At 43.6% G+C, this 20,302-nt stretch overlaps 1 protein-coding gene across 1 annotated transcript in view; it reads right to left on the bottom strand.

Annotated features, from left to right (window-relative positions):
• Positions 1-16,452, bottom strand: part of PREP (prolyl endopeptidase) — a 120,406-nt gene extending 103,954 nt beyond the window's left edge. The window contains exons 1-4 of the mRNA XM_086608147.1: positions 16,240-16,452; positions 14,859-14,933; positions 6,388-6,521; positions 1,955-2,085 (exon numbers count right to left, since the gene is read on the bottom strand). Of these exons, the coding sequence (XP_086464273.1) occupies positions 1,955-2,085; positions 6,388-6,521; positions 14,859-14,933; positions 16,240-16,452 (553 nt within the window). The remainder of the gene's footprint in view (positions 1-1,954; positions 2,086-6,387; positions 6,522-14,858; positions 14,934-16,239) is intronic.
• Positions 16,453-20,302: the final 3,850 nt, after the last annotated feature.

Raw genomic sequence — 20,302 nt, 5'->3', positions numbered from 1 at the left:
CAAAAAAAAAAATCGCATTTCATAAAAATTTTAGGTTTGAGAGGCACCACTGTGCCTCCCTAACATACTCTCCCCTATAAGAACATAAGAGTGGCCATTCTGATTCAGAACAAGATTCCTCCTACCTGTTTCAGGAGTAACCACTACGAGATGTCTACAAGAGTAAGAACAATGCAAGCACATGTAACATTTCCCTCAAATATTCTTACAACCTCTGACCACTTTTAGCTTGAGACTTCTTTACAATGAAGTAGTTGGTTAATAATCCTCAATGCTTCACTCCTCCTTGACCTTGTCCAGCTTGTCTTTAAACCCACAGTAAGTTTTTTGCACTACCAACATCCATTGGTAAGGGGCTCTACAAATCTACTTCCTGCGGCATGAACCATCACCATTTCGTTTGCCTTGGACTCGACTCTCACTGTCTTCATTTGATATCCCTTCATTTTTGTAACAGAAAAAAATGATGACTAACCAACCCCTATTCACTCTCGCCATGCTACTGCATGCCACAAATTATTCTGTAGACCTCTACTATATCCCTGCTAAACTGTCCCTTTTGCAAGCTGATTGATCCAGGCACACTCAATTGTTTCTGACCTTTGCTCCAGACCCTACTGCCCTCCTCTGAACTGTATTTCAGAGTCCCTTTTGAGCTGAGGTGACTGGACCTATATTTAGTATACAATGCTACTGTATAAACCTGTGGGTTGCTGATGTAATGGTGTTTTCTGTTTTGTTCTCTGTTTTCTTCTTAATCATTCCTGATATTTGATGTGCTTGTTTGGCTACTACCGAGAACCAGGCTGACATTTTCACGGATCTATTACAGCCTAAGAATTGTTCCCAAGTGGTAATGGTCAGCTCAGAGTCCATTCTACCCATTCCTCTGCAAATTAGGTTAGAATTGTTTGTCCCCTGTGCATAACTTAATTTATCTGCAGAGACTTTTACTTGGTAATTTATTGCCCACTCACTATCGCTAAGGTCTTCCTGCAGCTCTTCAGTCATTCTTCACCCCTTACCTGGAATAGCTTTGTATCATCACCGAACTCTGCTACCTCACTGCTCACTCCTTTTTCTAATATATGTGAACATACTGAACAGTGCAAGTCCTAGCATAGTCCCTGACAGAACTCTGTTGGTGACTTCCACTTTGACAGCTGATCAGTTATTCCTGTCCCTGTCTTTAAATCAATTCTCTAACACCATCAGGATTTTCCTCTCTTGTTCCACAGCTGTTGCTTCTCCAAGTACATTTGGAAAGAGACTTTGTCATAAGCTTTTTAGAAATACAGAAAGATTATATGAATCCAATTCCTTATATCCACAGTTTAAGGCACAACTTCTTACTAAAAAAAGCCATATTGATCCTTTTCAACTAGGTCATACTTAAAGAAGCATCTGCTAATTCTGTGCTCTGTTTTTATTAACTGTCCTTGAACAAACTTGAAGGACTTCTAAGTCCAAGAGTCTTGCTTCTACAATAAGCCAACACGGAGTAGGAAAATGGTCAGCTAACACAAGTTAAAGCCCTAATGAATACAGGTAATACTGTGATTCTCATAAAAGTTAATGCTACATTCCTTCACAGTCTCTAACCTTCTGGCTTGTGTTAAAGATGTAAAACACAATTTTAAGATAATTAGTCAATATAAATACATGAACTTTTTTCTTTGCTATGGACAGCCTCAAGATCTGTTCATATTTCAGTGGAAACCTGTTACATAGCTGTGAAAAGAGATGCTGAGAAACTGAAACAAGTTAATTGTGAATACAACATAGATTTAGAAGTGTTTTTCTGAAACACTATACAAATCCACATATGGCTATTGTGACTACTTTGATTAAAACAAGCCACTCTAGTCATGCTTTTATAGGTGAAGAGCTGGAAACCATTCCAACTTCTGCTGAAGATTCAGACTTATTCAGCAGGAACTGCTGTCTCACTAACCTCGTAAAGCCACAGTGCCATCATCAGAAAGCTTATTTGGATCAAGAAAAACTTTGGCATCAGCATCCAAGGATTCCTGTACATACAAAACTCGCTGGTTCTGCAGTCCTGTATTGTAGAAGTGAAAATATCTGAAAGAACACAAGAGGTAAAAATGAGTAGAAAGAACTCATATTTTCAGTTAGGCAAGCAAGAAAAAACTTCTCAGATTTTAATGAAGTGAATAAAAGGCAGATAAATATATAAGGGAAATACAAACTTCACAGTAGAGTAGGAATCACTGCTTCCTCTGTGGCCATCAGGGATTTAACCATCCTCTGTAGGTGCCTTTCTCTCCCCCTTAGTACACAGGAAGGCCAGACACCAATTTATGTCTTCAAAAATAAGAGGAATCTCATCCCAATGTGATACAGACAGTATAGAAGAGACTGTATGATGCATCCAAACCATCTTTTAAAAACAAAAGCTGCATTTGCCATAGTGCATTTCAAACAAAGCTAAGTATACAATAAATTCTACATAACTGTCTATGTTAAGCAGCTCTGGCAGCCCTAGCATTTCTGTTACAAGTATTGGCACAGGTTCCCATCCCCTATGTTCTAAGCTTTGTCGTTTGTATAGCTGCTTTCAATCTGTATCGGGTGGCAAACAGATGTTTAAACGAAACAGAACTGAAATTGTTTCATCTGTATCTCCCAATGTCCCTTAAACTGTGTGTGTTTTAAAAAAGTCGTAGGAACAGAGAATTGCAGATTTCTCTTCGGTAAGGGATACTCTCCACATCGTAAGACACCATAGAGCACCAAGAAATTAACAACTGTATTCTACGCAATTCATAGGTGCTACACTTTTCTTTCTTCATAGGACTTTTGAGTTTTACTACACAAACTCATGACTTAACAAATAGCAACTTCACCTGGGGGCAGAGAGGAATTTATGGGTAATGTTCAAACCTAATCAGAAGTTCACATATTTCCAGTACTTCGGCACAAACATGGGAATCTGGTAAACTCAGAAGGGGGAATTATACTCACAAAGGCCTGGCTAAGAATCTGAACTAGTAGTGTGCTCAATTACTACCAATAACGTTCAGCAAGTGACAAAACCAAAAGATTCAAAGGAATAGAAGAAGATACGTCATTTTCCATTTGACCTTACATTTTCTAGTCAATTTTTGAACTTTATCACGTAGATAAAGAAAAACATTCCTGTTTTTGCCTCCCTTTTTACAATAAATTTTGCCAACAGAGGCTTCATTTAGCTATGGTCAAGCACATCGCATTAAAACACGCATGTACTCTGAGGGTAAGTTATGCCTGAGTGACAATAAAGTCAGAGCAAAAGAGAAACAGATTGGATGTGGGTACAGCTAAGAAAGCTGTTCTAGCTCTGCAATGCTGGGCATTAAGCTGAAAAGCAAAGGTCAAATAAGGTGACAGACACAGCATCTCCCTGGGCACTCTTCCGTTCTGCAGATTCTACAGAATGGCTCTTCAGACACTGTCCTTTAGCAGCTATTCTTCAGCAGAAAACGAGAGTAATTAAATCTAAGAATTTCCAAGTGTCATGAGAAGTTTAGATAGTTCTTCCAATAGAATAGTTCCTCCTCCTACCCCTTACTAAGTGTTACTTAACTTGGTAGAGCCCTCTTGATCTCCTCAAACACCAAAATATAGGGCATTTTGGTATGATTTTTAAACCACTGTGATTTAAGTTCAGCATGTGTCAAGAATTAGAGTAACATCCAGAAAAACTAAAAAGACATTTATTAAAATCAAAGTAAAGCATTGTAAGTTAAAGCACGTTAAGCTCCTGGCATATTCTTCCTGGAGGACAGTCAGCTGCATCAAATTCAGACTTTTTATCTCTAGTGGAGACTATTCATTACTGCCACGAGCACTTCTGCAACGTCAAGCCTTATCAGCATTGAAGACAACCACACCCAGGCATGTTTGCACTGCACAGGGAGAGTGGGTCAGAGAATCCAGAGCAGTCTGTGACCAGACCTGCTCCAGAATAAGATTAAGCATAGCTACATCTGCATGAGCATCATACACAAACTAATAAGCTTTGCCTGACTTGCTCAACAAGGCTTACTTCCCTGGATGCTGCACTGTTCTAAACAGCTCCACTACTTCTGGGCTTAAACCTTACACCTCTATAACACTGACATGCTGTGCCACATCAGTGACAACTTAAATCAACATCAGCTTGGGTTCACTCCCCACAAAACCCCACATAGTACAGACTTTTCTCCCTTATTAACAAGTATCCACACTCTCCCCAGAGCATAGGACAGATAACTAAAGAGTAGCAGATCTCCCTAAATATCTGTGCAGAAATCTTAAAGCAATGAGATACCTTCTGCTCTTTCCTGTGGATGACAGTGAAAACATACCTGGCGACATCCTTGTCTCTAAACCGGAAAGACATGGTTTTGATAGATGGACCACTCGGTGGATAAGGAATTGGATGGATGGTCGCACTCAAAGAGTTGTGGTCAATGGTTGAATGTCCAAGTGGAGGACAGTGATGAGTGGTGTTCCTCAGGGGTCAGTACTGGGACCAGTGCTATTTAACATCTTTGTTGGAGACATGGACAGTGGGATCAAGTGCACCCTCAGCAAGTTTGCAGATGAAACCAAGTTGTGTGGTGTTGTGGACACGCTGGAGGGAAGGGATGCCATCCAGATGGACCTTGACAGGCTGGAGAGGTGGGCCTGTGAGAACCTCATGAAGTTCAACAAGGCCAAGTGCAAGGTCCTGCACATGGGTTGGGGTAATCCCAAGCACAAGTACAGGCTGGGAGGAGAATGGATTGAGAGCAGCCCTGAGGAAAAGGACTTGGGAGTGCTGGTGGATGAGAAGCTCAACATGAGCCAGCAATGTGTGCTGGCAGCCCAGAAAGCCAACTGTATCCTGGGCTGTATCAAAAGAACTGTGGCCAGCAGGTCGAGAGAAGTGATTCTGCCCCTCTGCTCAGCTCTCTTGAGACCCCACCTGGAATACTGTGTTCAGCTCTGGAGTCCCCAATATAAGAAGGACATGGAGCTGCTGGAGCAAGTCAAGAGGAGGGCCACAAAGATGATTCGAGGGCTGGAACACCTCTCCTACGAAGACAGGCTGAGAGAGTTGGGGCTGTTCAGCCTGGAGAAGAGAAGGCTCCGGGGTGATCTTAGAGCAGCTTTCCAGTACCTAAAAGGGGCCTACAGGAAAACTGGAGAGGGACTTTTTACAAGGGCATGCAGTGATAGGACAAGGGGCAATGGATTCAAACTGAAAGAGGGGAGATTTCAATTAGATATAAGGAAGAAAGTTTTTACATTGAGGGTGGTGAGGCAGTGGAACAGGTTTCCCAGAGAAGTTGTGGGTGCCCCATCCCTGGAAGTGTTCAAGGCCAGGTTAGATGAGGCTTTGGGCAACCTGGTGTAGTGGAGGGTTTCCCTGCCCATGGCAGGGGGGTTGGAACTAGATGATCTTTAAGGTCCCTTCCAACCCTAACCATTCTATGATTCTATATCTGGGTGCCCACTCAAGAAAGATCAAATTGAAAATACTGAAAAAGACTATTTGTGTTTCCCATGATTAAAAATGGCTGGTTGTTTGTACTACGTCTTTTCAACTGCCAAAACAATCTTTCTATATTACTAAGTTAACCAGCCGTTTCATCCCGTTACTCCATTTGTCTAGGAGATTGCTAGTGTTTATGAAAAAAGGTCACATAAAATTGAGCAGCAGCTGCAGTTTCCAGACCTTGGGTAAGCCACAGAAGCACCATCTCTTTATCTAGCCACAGAATTAAAAAAGGGATACAAGTAAGCTAGCTATTGGAATGTAGCAGGATTTCTTTATTTCTTAGAAGACATATCTTTTTGCATTAGCTGCCTTGAGTCCTCCAAATGATTTTTCCCCTATCCCCTGCAGATACAGGAGCTTTTTTTCCACAAGGGAATTCCCACTGCTTTCCACTGGCTATGACCAAACAAAAATCCTACCAGCTCTTTAAAGTATGACCAACATAAGAGCAGTATTTAAGTAAATATTTAGAACAACACGCACATGACAGACTTCTGCTGTTTTCAGGATAAGATGCCTTTAACTATACTGACAGTGACCAACCCTGAAAGGAACTCGTCAAAGTTTTACAACAGTTATCCTACAAAGTTACCTGAGTCTTGAAAGTCTCACAATTCTTCCTAGAAAAAGAAAAGACAGCAAAAGAACAAGAAGATAATATGACTGGGAACTGGAGGCAGTCGAGCATCTTGTGCTCTGTATCATGCAACCATATATATTAACATTGGGTTACTTTGCCTACTCCCCAACTATAAAGGAATAAATGCAAGTATAATTTATAATTTGTTTTCCTAACTAGTAGTTGCTTTCGACTTGCTTCACATTGATCACCACTTACAAAGACATTCCTCACATACCTTTTTCCTTTCTTGAAGTGGCAACTGTACTTAGGATAATCGTAGAGTTCAGTCATTCGTTCTTTGAACAGTCCTCTGACAGGACACTGCTCGAGAAATGGTACTGTAAGCTTGTTCTGAGCCTCCACAAATGCCTGAAAGAGAACAACCCCCCCACACAGAAGACATGAACTCAAGCAGAAATGCATATTTCCTACAGCAAACACTATTTTCTGAAGGAATGCATCCCAGGCATCTTTCCCCCCATACAGGTTGGGTAGTGTCACATCTGAAGAGTCTTACAGACTTATTTGCATTATATCACAATATTGTATTAAGACTGATCTTATATCTTGAATAATGTCTCTCTTACCCCAGCACACGCTGAGGTACACAGTGGTTCGGCCAAAGACAAGCCAGAATCCTGTCATTTCCCTTTAAAAAAAAAATACAAAACCCAAACCTCATGCTTTTAAAACGCTCCTTATATTTGCCAAAATGGTGTAGAAAAGCTAACTTACAGTATACACCCAGGAAACACCGTCTTCACTTACTTCACCGCAAATATACGATACTCCAATACTTTATGACAAACAAGTTAGCAAACAGATAAAGAACAGAGTTCCTTTTGCCCACAGACAGCATTATTATTTCAGGAGCTGTGAAGGGCTGGAAGATGACACAAAACATCATGTGCACCACCTGTTCATCTTACTAACGCAACACACAGGATTAGTCCCAGCCAGTATTTCTTGGAAAGGCCAAAGTACTGTCCACAGATAGTTACTAAAGGCAAGAATATCTAATCTCTGAAAAGAGAACTTCGAGAAGTCTGGTTTCATCAAAACACTCCACTTCCTAGTCACAAACACTTAATGACAGTGGCCAAAACACATTACCACTCCAGCTGTTTGTTAGAGGCTGCCACTCCCATGGCATACATGGAAAAACTGGTGCTCTGTTGGCGTTTCACCATCTCTATGTACACCACATTACAATAATATAAAATTAATACCTAAGCACCTTAAGGTGAACCACAGCTGTGAAGAAGCAGACATGCAGGTTTTTCTGTCTCTAACACGGAGTAGGAAGCACAGGACACAGTGTGTGTGGCTGTAATTCACAGCCAGAGGTTGCAATGACGGCTGCAGCATGGTTCTTGGACCCCAGCCTCTCACCTCCAGCCTGAAACCCCATTCACTCATCCCTTGCTTACACGGGTCTCTTTCCCAGTTGCTTTGGAAGAGGCTATTTTTTCTACTTGTCCTGAAACTGTCACAGAGCAAGCAGATCAGTACGTAACATCTGAGCTACACTTCAGGGCAGAGCACGATCCATAGGAATGGCAGGGCTACAATCCATATTCCACAACTTGTGTTTCACAGGTCCTCAGAAAAGCCAGCTGCTGTACAAACTGAGTACCTGGCACACATTTACCACTGTTATCAATGTTCACTCATTTATTAATTCTTCAGGTGAAAAAGAGGAAAGAATAGAACACAAAACTCTCTCAGTAGCATTTTACAGATATTTCACATAGTGAGAAGTGAGCGCACATGGGGCAAACAGAGAGACACCCTCCGCCATTGCCAAGAGCTGCACTACATGCCAAGCTCTGTTTTCAGAGACTTATCATGCCAAAAGGTAAAGGAGAAAAGTCCATTAATTATGGTCAGTCTCCACTTGAGAGGTATTTGTTCATGCCTAACAGAGCATACAGAAACTGATAAGCTTTAAACATGTAAGTGCAGAATTAGTAATGGCCCAAGAGCACTTGGCTAAGTGCTGAAACATGCTAGTTGAAGAACACGTGGGCTGGTTAAACACAAGTTGTCACTCAAGGATGACACAAGAAACAAGCACTACAGCACTGAAAAGGAACAGATACAGAACGCTAACAATGGTGACTTCTGGACCTTTACTCAAAATTAGACTTTTTGCATCAGCAAGGACTGAGTCTGCAAACGATCCCCTGAGAAAAAGGAAGGAAATAAGTGAATGCATTGCCAAGGGAAGGCCAATTTTTGCTTCTGTTCTCCCTTTGAGGATCATACTGGCACAGATAGCTTTAACACTCAGCATGGCAGCACAGCACATCCCAGTGGTAAGTCAAAATGGCATGCAGCCTCCACACTGTCCCACTATAACCATCCCAGCCCCCATCAGATGATGAAATAACTTGATCAAATCTACTCAAGAATGATGAGTATCTGAATTTGTTTTCTTTAAATGGAAACACATGAATTTCAAAGATCACATACACAAAAATCTAGGCAGCGCATGCTACACAAATAAACTAACTACTCAAAGTGCTGTGACATTTTCAGAGACAAGACATCCTAAAAAAAGATGTATAAAGCCATCCATTGTACTGGACAGGTAAAAGCACTCTTCAGTTGCATTTAGTGCACAGAAACTGGGACACATCTTTGTTTCATCTATCAATAATGTGACCAAAGTCGTAACACTGCTGCAAGGGTATACTGCAACTGTGTGTTACTCACTTTTAACTGCACAGTCACATCTTTACCACATCTACTTTCATTACTGGTATCCAAAGAGGAGACACAAACTTTTCTTTACAAGCATTTGTTGCACAAGAGCATGCTTACATACCAACTACTGCACTCACAACTGAATCATTAGTAATTTGCTTTTACAGGAACTTAATATATTTTTCCCATTTCTACTTAGTATGCTCCAAAGATTCTAAGACTATTTGTCAAAGGGAATGCCATTGCTATCTAAAAAAGGTACGAATTACAGGTTTTTGAAAGACTTCCATCAAGAAGAATCCAGTCCAGGCTGGAAACTCTCTGTTCTTACACTTTTGAGCATGAGGTTGCACTCATTCAAAAAGCAATACATAATTTAAATATTGCTCTAGGTAAAGTACAGGAACAGATGTTGTCAGCAGAAACTCATGGTAAACAACTCCATCCACCATGCTGAGCTAAACAGATGCCATGCAGGCTACAGGGCTGACAGTAACTGTCTATACATCTTCAGGAGCCTATAGGAAAAGATTCATATTTTGCCTGTAGAAATCTGCATCTGACAATCTATCGTAAGCCCTGAACCAGGACATAATTTGCTAGCAGGAGAAAAGACAAAATAAGGGTCCAAGTAAGGCATATGCTTACGGGTGTCTCAGAAAATAAGGTAATTTGAAAAGTAAAAGCATTTCTAAAGTGTTGTTCTAAGAGTAAAGATGTTCTACTTGAGCAGGTCAATCGTTATTTAAAAAAAAAAACATGTTGCAATTTTTAAACCATGATTTGTTACAACGTATCAGCATTCTACAGCCCCTAAACTATTCTCTTGACAAGATTAAATTATTTCCACTCACAGTACACTTTCCAAGGAGAAGTCTTAGGATAGAAATTGTTTTAACATTACTAGCCTTTGTTACTAATCTGTAAAGTATTCACAGTTTGTTTAATAGTTACCTCCAAAATCTTCATATATATATCTTCTCAGTAAAAGGTAGGTCAGTGCAACTCCTACAACGAGGCACATACCTTTTTTTAAGTATTACAAAATAAAACTAAGCAGATTTCTGGTGGCTTGCCTCTTAGCACTTACTTTAGCATTTAGCAGAGAAAAATTCAAAGTGCAATCAGAAATTTATCGAAACAAGTGAATGAAACACTGGTGAATTGTAACTGCAAATTGATTTAATTGTAGCTTTGAATGTCAATTCTAGTCTTAATCCAAACATACCTCTGTTCATAATACCACAACTCAACAGTGCATGCTACATGATGCCTGCTCTTTCATCCCTTGTCCATCTCTCATGTTTGAAAACAAGATACGCATTACTGCCTACACTGTCAGTGAGTTAAGGCTGCACGTATATGGCTGACACACATACAGCGGCAAAAAACTTTGCTGTAGTCCAAGAAAGAGTTTATTTCCCACAAAGTGTAACTCTTTCCCACAGAGTTTATTTCCCACAAAAAACAAACCAAGAAGTTGAAAAGCCCAACCAAGCCAAACCAAGACAACAGCAGAAACGTGGTCCTGCAGTTGTGGCCTATGTCATCAACCAGGAGTGTTTTACCAGTGTAGTCACATAATATTTCAACTACGCCGGAGATGCTTCCTCAGTCTGTCTTAAAGGTCAGTGGCCAAACAGTAGCAGAGTATGAATCCAGCTTCTGCACCTCCTCTCTCCAAAGCGAGGCAGGAACTTCCTCATCTGACCAGCGGCTCAGTTTTTATTTACGTATCAGGAGAAGGGAGTTTTGTTTGCTTACAGCTGTGCACGAATACTCCAACCGAGCACACACAGGGTAAAAAGGGATATAGCAAAGCACACAGATCACGGACATGGAAGTGCGCACTTCTTGAACGACAGCTTTTCCACAGGAGACTGAGCACACAGCTTTGATGGCTGGCTTAATGAGCTGTAAGATCGTGCGTTGGACAGGAAACAGTCTTGCTTAGCCACCTGCAGATTCCAATAATCTCCTTTTTATAGCAGATACACATAATGCATATGAAAGAAGATCATCTTGGCGACCTGGCTGAAAAGTTTCTAGACCTATTTGACTTTCACCTAGTTAAAAGTAGGCTATGGGCTGCTAGAAAAGGAAAGATGCTGTTCTTGAACCATCTTGGATTCAACTATCATGTGGCCTTGGGGTGACCTAGATTAAGCATGCATGCCAACAGAAAACTAATCCACCAAAGGATCCCCCTCCAGAATATCACCTTGTGATGGCTATATCCATGCAAGGGAGGGACAGAAGTCAGTGCAAGAAGGAGAAGGGAGGGCAGAGAGAAACCACAGAACCATCTGACTTAATGGAGACCTGCAAACTACAGTGGATCAGGTCCAGTACCATCTGCACTCCACTCTTACTGCAAAAATACCCGATCAAATCCAGTACCAAAAAAAATCCCAGTCTTCCATGCTCATTTGTTTGTAAGCTGCTAACTATCAAAGCCCACAAAATCATTTGGACTAGTCACAGGAAAAATGAGTATGATACTTCATACTCACAGCTGTTGTGGGTAATTTCTTTCAGTCTCAGTCCTGTTAACCCTACAGTGGACATCAGGTGAAACTAACATGAAAATTTCAGAGTTAGAATCAATCTATCTCACCTGCCTGTGCTTTTCTCTCCATGCTTCAAGAAACAGTAACCTGATGTTTCACTGGCTCACACCAACACAGAACAAAGTGAGGCGTATCCGTTTATTTTCTGTGACCACACCAATGCTTGGCATGACTATTTCTGCTAAGTCTAGAAAAGTAGAATTCCAACATATTTGAGTAGCTATTCGACAGCACACACCAAACAATTTTGACTGTTTGCGTGAAAAGGTTCCTAATTTAATAAATGAATGACCTTCAGTCTTCCCTCTTGGCATAAACGAGAATTTTCACTGTTACATACTGAAATCAAACAAGCGTGTCGGAAACAGGAATTGAATAGCGGCTCTTTCACTACAGATGGGCATGGATGCCCAAGGAATTCTTCTTCTACTTCTATACGTCATATGTAGAAAATTAAAGGTAGCCTATTGTTGGAGATGTACACAGGATATTTTTACTTTTCCACAAAACAAATGGAGGTTTTAGACATTAAGGAATGCATAAAGAGAGCGAGCAACTTGGAGAAAGATTGGGAAGGGCACAGGTCTCAAGGTCAGTGACTTGAAGGCTTGAAAAGTCTAGAAAGTATGCTTCAAGTTCTCTCTGAAGCCTGCACAGTCATTCAATTGCCTCTATACCAGTTTCTGGTTATTCTTTGATCTGGTAAGTGCAGAATGGCTATTCTGCAAGGGTCCTGCAAACTATCTCAAGAACTTGGGGGTAAAACTATTAAGAAAGCTAGCAAGAAAGAGTAGCCATCAGCAACCTCTGCTGCAGAACACAGAGTGAGTGATAAAGCAGATAAAAGTTTAGCCCTTCAAGATTTTTTTTTTTTTTTTGCCCTCTGCTATGAAAGAGGTGGAACAGCAAAATACTTTAATGCCCTTTTTTCAGTAACTCCTGGAACTTCAGAAAAAGATGACATACCCACATACTTATGCACAAAGAAACTCTCTCCGCTCTTTGCATCATGCTACTACTGTACTGCAAAATTCTCCTAAGCTGTGTGTTTTTTAGAGTGTAGGCAAGCAAGATTTAAGATTTTTCATTCCACCAACATGACATCTTATGTCTGGGCTGCTGCATTTTTATGAGAATGTTATAATCCCCCATTACTTATTTTGCCTCGTATATATGAACTACAACCTCTAGAGAACGAGATTCACCCTCCTCCAATTGTTCTCACCCAACCTGTTCACAGTATGTGGTGAGAGTACCGAACATGGGGACACAAAAAGTCAGGTCTCGGCATTTTTTTCAATCCCAATTCTTCCATAGGATCCCAAAAAACACTTTAATACGTATTTGTAAGGTCTCCATAAAAGACAGACATAACCATGCCTCCCCGCACATATACCTCTCTGAATTTGGCACAAAACTATCCTATGTGTACAGTTTCTTAAGGATGTCAGAATCAAAGAAATCAAAACGCTCCCAACTTGCTAAATACCTAATTTTCAATGTTAACATCCATGGCAGAGTTTTTCCACTAAAACCTGATCCCAAATTAAACTTTTTAATCCACATGAGCCTGATAGATATCTAGGTAGGGAATGGGATCACAACTGTACACATTTTATCTTGTTCTTGACAATTGGAGTTAAGTTCTATTCAACCATCCTCTAGTTCATCAAGATGTACTATATAATCATAGAATCATAGAATGATTAGGGCTGGAAGGGACCTTCAAAGGTCATCTAGTCCAACCCCCCTGCAAGGAACAGGGATATCTCCAACTAGATCAGGTTGCTCAGGGCCTCGTCCAACCTGGCCTTGAACGTCTCCAGGGATGGAGCATCCACCACCTCTCCGGGCAACCTGTTCCAGTGTTCTACAACTCTCACGGTAAAAAATTTTTTCCTAATATCCAACCTGAATCTACCTCCCTCTATTTTAAAACCATTACCCCTTGTCCTATCACAACAGGCCCTCCTGAACAGCCTCTCCCCATCTTTCTTGTAGGCCCCCTTGAGGTACTGGAAGACCGCTATAAGGTCACCCCCGAGCCTCCTCTTCTCCAGGCTGAACAGCCCCAACTCTTTCAGCCTGTCCTCATAGGAAAGGTGCTCCAGCCCTCTTATCATCTTCGTGTCCCTCCTCTGGACCCTCTCCAACTGGTCCATGTCCTTCTTATGTTGGGGGCTCCAGAACTGGACGCAGTACTCCAGGTGAGGTCTCACGAGGGCAGAGTAGAGGGGGAGAATCACCTCCCTCGACCTGCTGGCCACGCTCCTCTTGATGCAGCCCAGGATGCAGTTGGCCTTCTGGGCCGCAAGAGCACATTGCCGGCTCATATTGAGCTTCTCGTCCACCAGTACTCCCAAGTCCTTCTCCTCAGGGCTGCTCTCGATCCATTCACCACCCAGTCTGTTTTTGTGCCTGGGATTGCCATGACCCAGATGTAGGACCTTTATATAAGTACATAAATGTACATATGTACATTTATGTACTTATAATTTATGTACTTATATAAGTACATAAATGAGAGAACCTAGAAAACCTAGAAGGAATCTCACTAATGGAAAGCTACCCTGCAGGATATTTTTAAATGGATATCCTGCACTCCATCTTTCTGGCACAATCATGCATACTAAACAGATGCTATTGTTTTAGATGTAGAACTACAGTTATCACAAAGTTATTAGCGATTACAGAGAAAATCCCCTCCACACTGCCACCTAACACTTTCTGGTCATCACTCCTGCAATTCTCTATGCCATGAATATGAGAGGAATTGGCTCACATTCAGACTTTATTAGTTTTCAGGAGTCTCTCTCAGCAAAAGACCAGTTCCAGCAGCACAGTCTAGCTATACCAGACTGCAGGATGAAAGCACTACAAAATCTGCAATCTGTAATAAAAGCAATTAATAACATCTAACTTCAGGAGGAAAACTTTTTTTTTGATCCCTTTTTTTAAAAAAAATAAAAGAAAAGATGTATTCACATACTTTGTCACTGCACAACGAGAGCAAGTCAAAGGAGTTTTCTTTCTACTCTTTCTTAACTGTTTTATTATGGTAATTTTAAATGTACTTTTGACACTGGACAAAGTGCTCTAAAATCAGAGCATTTCTCTTCAGTGTGACACCACCTCCTTGAGCATTCAAACTGCCTAGGAAAATGGGTGCAAGATAAAGAAGGCTTTAGTTCTCCAAATTACGTGATCTAGGTTATACCAAGTGTCCCAGTCGTTCCCTCATTAACATAACAGTATAAAATAATGGCATTGCTGTTGGCGCCATAAGAGATCATGTGAGTTACATCTACATTCACTAAGTAAGTTTTCAAAAAGTATTGGCAGATCCTTCAAAAACAGAGTAACCATGCACCTGGTCCATAAAAGAGAACCATGTCAAAACAGGCATTCCTGTACAAAGAAAGGTTACCTTTGTCTGTTCACTATCAGGATCTTCAAGCCAGCAGTATGGGTCGCTTATTTTACACCCATGGTAATCCAACACCTGAATTTATAAAAGAGAATACTTTAAAACATGCTCATAAGCAAACTCTATTCATCAAGGAATGATAATCACGAAGACGAAGGGTATTTGAAATTTCACAAAAGTATATAGTGCTAAGAAGCAAAGGAATAGAAAAGCAGCACCTTGCTTGCAGGTGAGTTGCTAATATTACCATTCTTTGGTGATGGCACCAAGGCAGCACAGTTGTCCTCAGAAAAAACATGGAGCACCAAAGAAATGTAGAACATGAACATGAATTCCTTCCATAAGATATATTAGTTAAGCCATTTAAAAAAAAAACACGGCAAAACCCCCCAAAAAAACAAAACAACCCCAAATCTCCTTCAAATCCAGGCGTTCAAGTGAAATCACAAAACCCAATTACTGAATGCACTCAAAATGGTTTTAGTTACACAAAAAACTGTCTTTGGTTTAGCCCTCCCTACTATTGCTGCTCACAAACAACGTGAGTAAAGTGTACATATATAAATTAAAAAACAAAACTACAAAACATGAAACCGCATGGCTGAATTTATCTTCTTCCTTCCTCCAGTATACAAAACAAGACTAGGTACCTGCTGTTAGGAGTGGTATAGTTCAGCCTTTCACTCAACTAGGAAACTAAATACTTAAGTTTTTCCAATGTTTGCTTATGGTGGTTGGTTTGAGAGCGATGTTAGCTCTGGAAATAATTCCTGGGCTGGTGCCTAAGTACAGTCTTTTGCAAAAGCTGAAGAAAATTGAACGCGTTTTAGCCAAACTTACACAGCAGCCCTTGCATATCAAGTCACGGTTGGAATACAGTAAGACAGACTATCTTGCAGGCGTGCCATCATATAAAAATAGACTACTTGTTCCTTTGCACGCTGCTCCCGCCCAGCTGGAGGCCTGGATCTCCCAGGAACGCCGGGCAGTACGAGGAACTCCAGGATTTGCACTCCCGGCTCGGCACGGCCCTGAGGCCGGCTCCCCCCGGCTCAGCCGGGCAGCAGCCCGCCCGGGGCGGCGGCGCTGGCCCCGCACACGCGGGACGCGCCCGCAGGCACCGGCACAGCGCCCGCAAATCCCGCTTTTCACAAGCCCCCGGCAGCCGCCACGGCCCACAGGCGCTAAGCCCCGAGACCCTTTAAAGGGAGAAGGTCGGATTTTCAACGGCTGAAGCCGAACAAAGCCCTGAGAGCCGAGAAGCCGGTGACCCCCCCGAAGGCGGCCCGCGGTCCCTCGCAGCGCCGAGGGGCCTGGCGAGAGAGGCCGCCCCCGCGGCCGCCACACGCCGCCAGGCTGCCCCGGCGAGGGCCGTACTCACGGCGGTCTCGTCGCGGTACACCTCGGGGTACTGAAAGGCCTGCATGGCGGGCGGCGGCGGCGAGGGGCGGGAAGGAGAAGAGAAGGAGCAGGAAGAGGAGAAGGATGAAGCGAGGGGCGGACGCGTGGCTGAGGCTGAGGCCGGGGCTGAAGCGCGGGCCGGAGCGGCAGCCAGCAGCAGGCGTGCGGCGCGGCCCAGGCGGAGCGCCGCCATACAGCCCGCCCCCGACCAACGAGCCGCCGCTCGCCCCGGACAAGAGCGGGCCGCCGGAGGATGGCCGGGTGGCACAGCGCCCCCTGCAGGGAGCCGCCGCACAGGCACGGGCTGGGGCGGGGGCGGGCGAGGAGGCGGCCGCGCTGCTCGCCCCACCTGGTGCGCCGTGCTGCAGGCGGGGAAGGGCTTGCCGCTTCCTCAGCGACCGGCTGGCGGGTTTCGTCTTACTTATAGTAAACGTTAAACTGAAAAAAAAAAGTAGTGGTTTTCTTTACTCTTTCTTTTTTCTCTCTCATCTCCCCGACAGGGTGTGGGGGGAGGCTCCGGCTCTCCGCACTGCCCGGAAAACAGCAGCTGTCTCACGGGCGGGGGTCCACTCAAACCCTTAGTGCGTTTCCATCAAACACACTTCCCTGCAAACTGCCGGGCGCTCCCCTCGTCCCAAAAGCCGCGGCCAGGTTGGCCACCGAGGTGCAGCGAGGACGGCGGCTCCAGCGCACCGGCCCGGCTGGCGAATGCTCGTCCCAATCTTCTCTGGTGCCAGGGGCTCTGGTCTTGCACCAGCGTGGGCTCTGGTCTGTGCAGCAGGTCTGGATGAGAGTGCACCCACTGAAGGCGTTTCAAGTGGGCGACCTCGGGCTCACCTGCCAGGTGTTTATCTTACAATAGGGTTTCCTGGGTCAGAAAATGAGAAAACATCTTTTCTCCCAGGTTGTGACCCAGTGTACCCCCCGTACACTGGAAACATGCAGAGGACAGGTTGTTTGGCTAGCAACATGGCTGAACTGCTGGTCTTCCAGTCGTTGCCTCAGAGTTGCCACCAGTGGCCCTTCAGGAAGACATCCTGTCAGCCTGGGGAGGACTTCACTGCAGCTCATCTGGGGTAAACGCGGGTGTACGTGCGGTGCGTGGCACCAGCTGGAGCCGAGGAGGTTTGCACGCGGTGTTTACAGGTTCGATCAGCCCAAAGAGCGTTCACAGTTGCGAATAAAGTAACCGCCTGGAATGATGATCACCTAAAACATTTCAGAAATGGCATCGAGCGTTTATAGTTACCACCTCAGAACCGTCCCTTGATTGCTTACTCTTGACGAAAAGAGTTACCATCTCTAATTGGGCATCCTGTGGGGAAGTTTAGGGTTGTGTGCATATGAGGAAATAAGCCAGCCCCTTAATGATCACCATTACTAAGTGACATAACTGCGTTCATCAGCTTCATTTACATGCTAAACAACGCCCACGCAGCTTCAAGTCTCTCATCCCTCCTCTTCTGGTCATTTTTCCCTCTAACCTTGTTTCTCTGTTAATCTCCCTTTGCAAGGCAGGAGCACAGCTGCCAACTACATCTTTCGTTCTGGCACACAGCAACATGCAAGCAGCAAGGTGGTTAATGGCAATGCCTTGACATGCCCAATGCTGATAAAAGCTTGCTAATTGTCTGGACAACTTGCTTCAGGTAAACACTGGCAGGCAAATGCTGCCACGTTTCTGTCTAGAGCTTCCCGGACAGAATTATATATGCGTACAAATTTGCATCACAGAGAGAATTATTAGCTCAATACCTCTGTAAAGCTACACAAATAAGCTGTACGTGCACAGTATGTCTGAGAGTTTTGAACAGTCTTGACTGCAAATTCACTTCATGCACAGCAAAGGCCTGGCATTTGATTCAGAGCTGCTGTTTGCCTGAAGGAAACGTCTGCTTTCTCAGCCTGAAGATGTTGTCCGGGATGAACGCATTTTACTTTTGTCCAGAATTTCTGGATGTTTAGCAGCTGGGTCAGACTTGCAAGTAGCTCTGACTGAGCAGCCATACATCCAAATATCCTGGGTATTTACCCTCAGCAAGTTTGCAGATGAAACCAAGTTGTGTGGTGTTGTGGACATGCTGGAGGGAAGGGATGCCATCCAGAGGGACCTTGACAGGCTGGAGAGGTGGGCCTGTGAGAACCTCGTGAAGTTCAACAAGGCCAAGTGCAAGGTCCTGCACATGGGTTGGGGTAATCCCAAGCACAAGTACAGGCTGGGAGGAGAATGGATTGAGAGCAGCCCTGAGGAAAAGGACTTGGGAGTGCTGGTGGATGAGAAGCTCAACATGAGCCGGCAATGTGCCCTGGCAGCCCAGAAAGCCAACCGTATCCTGGGCTGTATCAAAAGAACTGTGGCCAGCAGGTCAAGGGAAGTGATTCTGCCCCTCTACTCAGCTCTCGTGAGACCTCACCTGGAATACTGTGTTCAGCTCTAGAGTCCCCAACACAAGAAGGACATGGAGCTGCTGGAGCAGGTCCAGAGGAGGGTCACGAAGATGATCCGTGGGCTGGAACACCTCTGCTATGAAGACAGGCTGAGAGAGTTGGGGCTGTTCAGCCTGGAGAAGAGAAGGCTCTGGAGTGATCTTATAGCAGCTTTCCAGTACCTAAAGGGGGCCTACAAGAAAGCTGGAGAGGGACTTTTTACAAGGGCGTGTAGTGATAGGACAAGGAGCAATGGATTCAAACTGAAAGAGAGGAGATTTCGATTAGATATAAGGAAGAAATTTTTTACATTGGGGGTGGCGAGACAGTGGAACAGGTTGCCCAGAGAAGTTGTGGATGCCCCATCCCTGGAAGTGTTCAAGGCCAGGTTGGATGAGGCTTTGGGCGACGTGGTGTAGTGGAGGGTTTCCCTGCCAATGGCAGGGGGGTTGGAACTAGATGATCTTTAAGGTCCCTTCCAACCCTAACCATTCTATGATTCTATGATTCTATGATTTCCACAACGTTCTCCGTAGATGAGTTTCATGCTGTAAAAGCAGCTAATCTGAGGTGTACTGGAAATTTTGGGCAGATGAGCTTTACACAGATGAAGGGATCTGACCTCCCGGGAAAGGGCAGCCCGACTGCACACCACTGCGCGGCTGACACTCAGCGGGGCCGTGTTTTTTCAGGCTTCAGCAACCTTTTGAATCCAGGGCTAGGTAATTCCTGAATGGGCTGGCAAGCATCCAGTAATCACAGTAATTATCCATTACAATACCTTCCAATTCATCCTGGGTACAGAGAAGGCGGGGAATATACAAAGAAACCCAAGTACCTGGTTTTCCAAGATAAGATCTTTGGGCCTGTATTTTACAAGCAGTAATTTTCTTTCAAAGGTGATCACCAGGGACAGAAAGTGAATTTTTTCTAGACTGTAAAATTCTCCTTTGTTTCTTTGGGGGGGTTTCGGGGAAGGATCATGCATGAACAGCAAAAGGAGCAAATCTGCACTGTCTGAAATTTCCTTATCAGAAAAGCGGTTAATATAGGTTACGTAGTGTCTAAAACGCCTCCCAAAACATGTTTTTCTTACCAGGGACAGTGCAGTGTGCAGTCTATTAGCAGAAGTACTTCTTAAGAGAGCTGTAGCAATCTTCTCCCCTTTTCAGTATGTTTGCTTAACACAAAGTTGAAAGTGATTAGTGTCAGGACTGTACTGTAACTGAAAATTTGAAGTCTATCCTAATTGTTCAGTGTTGTAGCAACAAGTAAAACTCTATTAAAGTTTTGCCTTTTCTTGGGTGTAACCAACCTCAGCCGAGTTCAGATATGATATTTATTGAGTTTTGAGGATAAGCTGCTGAGTAAGCAAAAAATTATCTTCCTGTATTTAAAATAAAAAGTTTGAAAATTTCTCGGTAGTCTCTGTCATCTTATCACACTCCCATGTTAGCATGAATCTGATCATTTGAAAAACAGATACTGGTCTCTGCTGATATTAATTATACTTCTGCTGATCATCCAGTCATTAGCAAATCTCTTTCAGCTTAGTCAGCATCTCCACAATGACTCATGGCAAGTAGTGTATTGACTCAGTAGGAAGTGACCTCATC

Source organism: Tauraco erythrolophus, chromosome 2, assembly GCF_009769465.1.
Source record: "Tauraco erythrolophus isolate bTauEry1 chromosome 2, bTauEry1.pri, whole genome shotgun sequence".
Lineage (NCBI taxonomy): Eukaryota > Metazoa > Chordata > Aves > Musophagiformes > Musophagidae > Tauraco > Tauraco erythrolophus.
The sequence above is the reverse complement of the archived record's forward strand: the minus strand, read 5'-3'. Positions and strand labels throughout refer to the sequence as shown.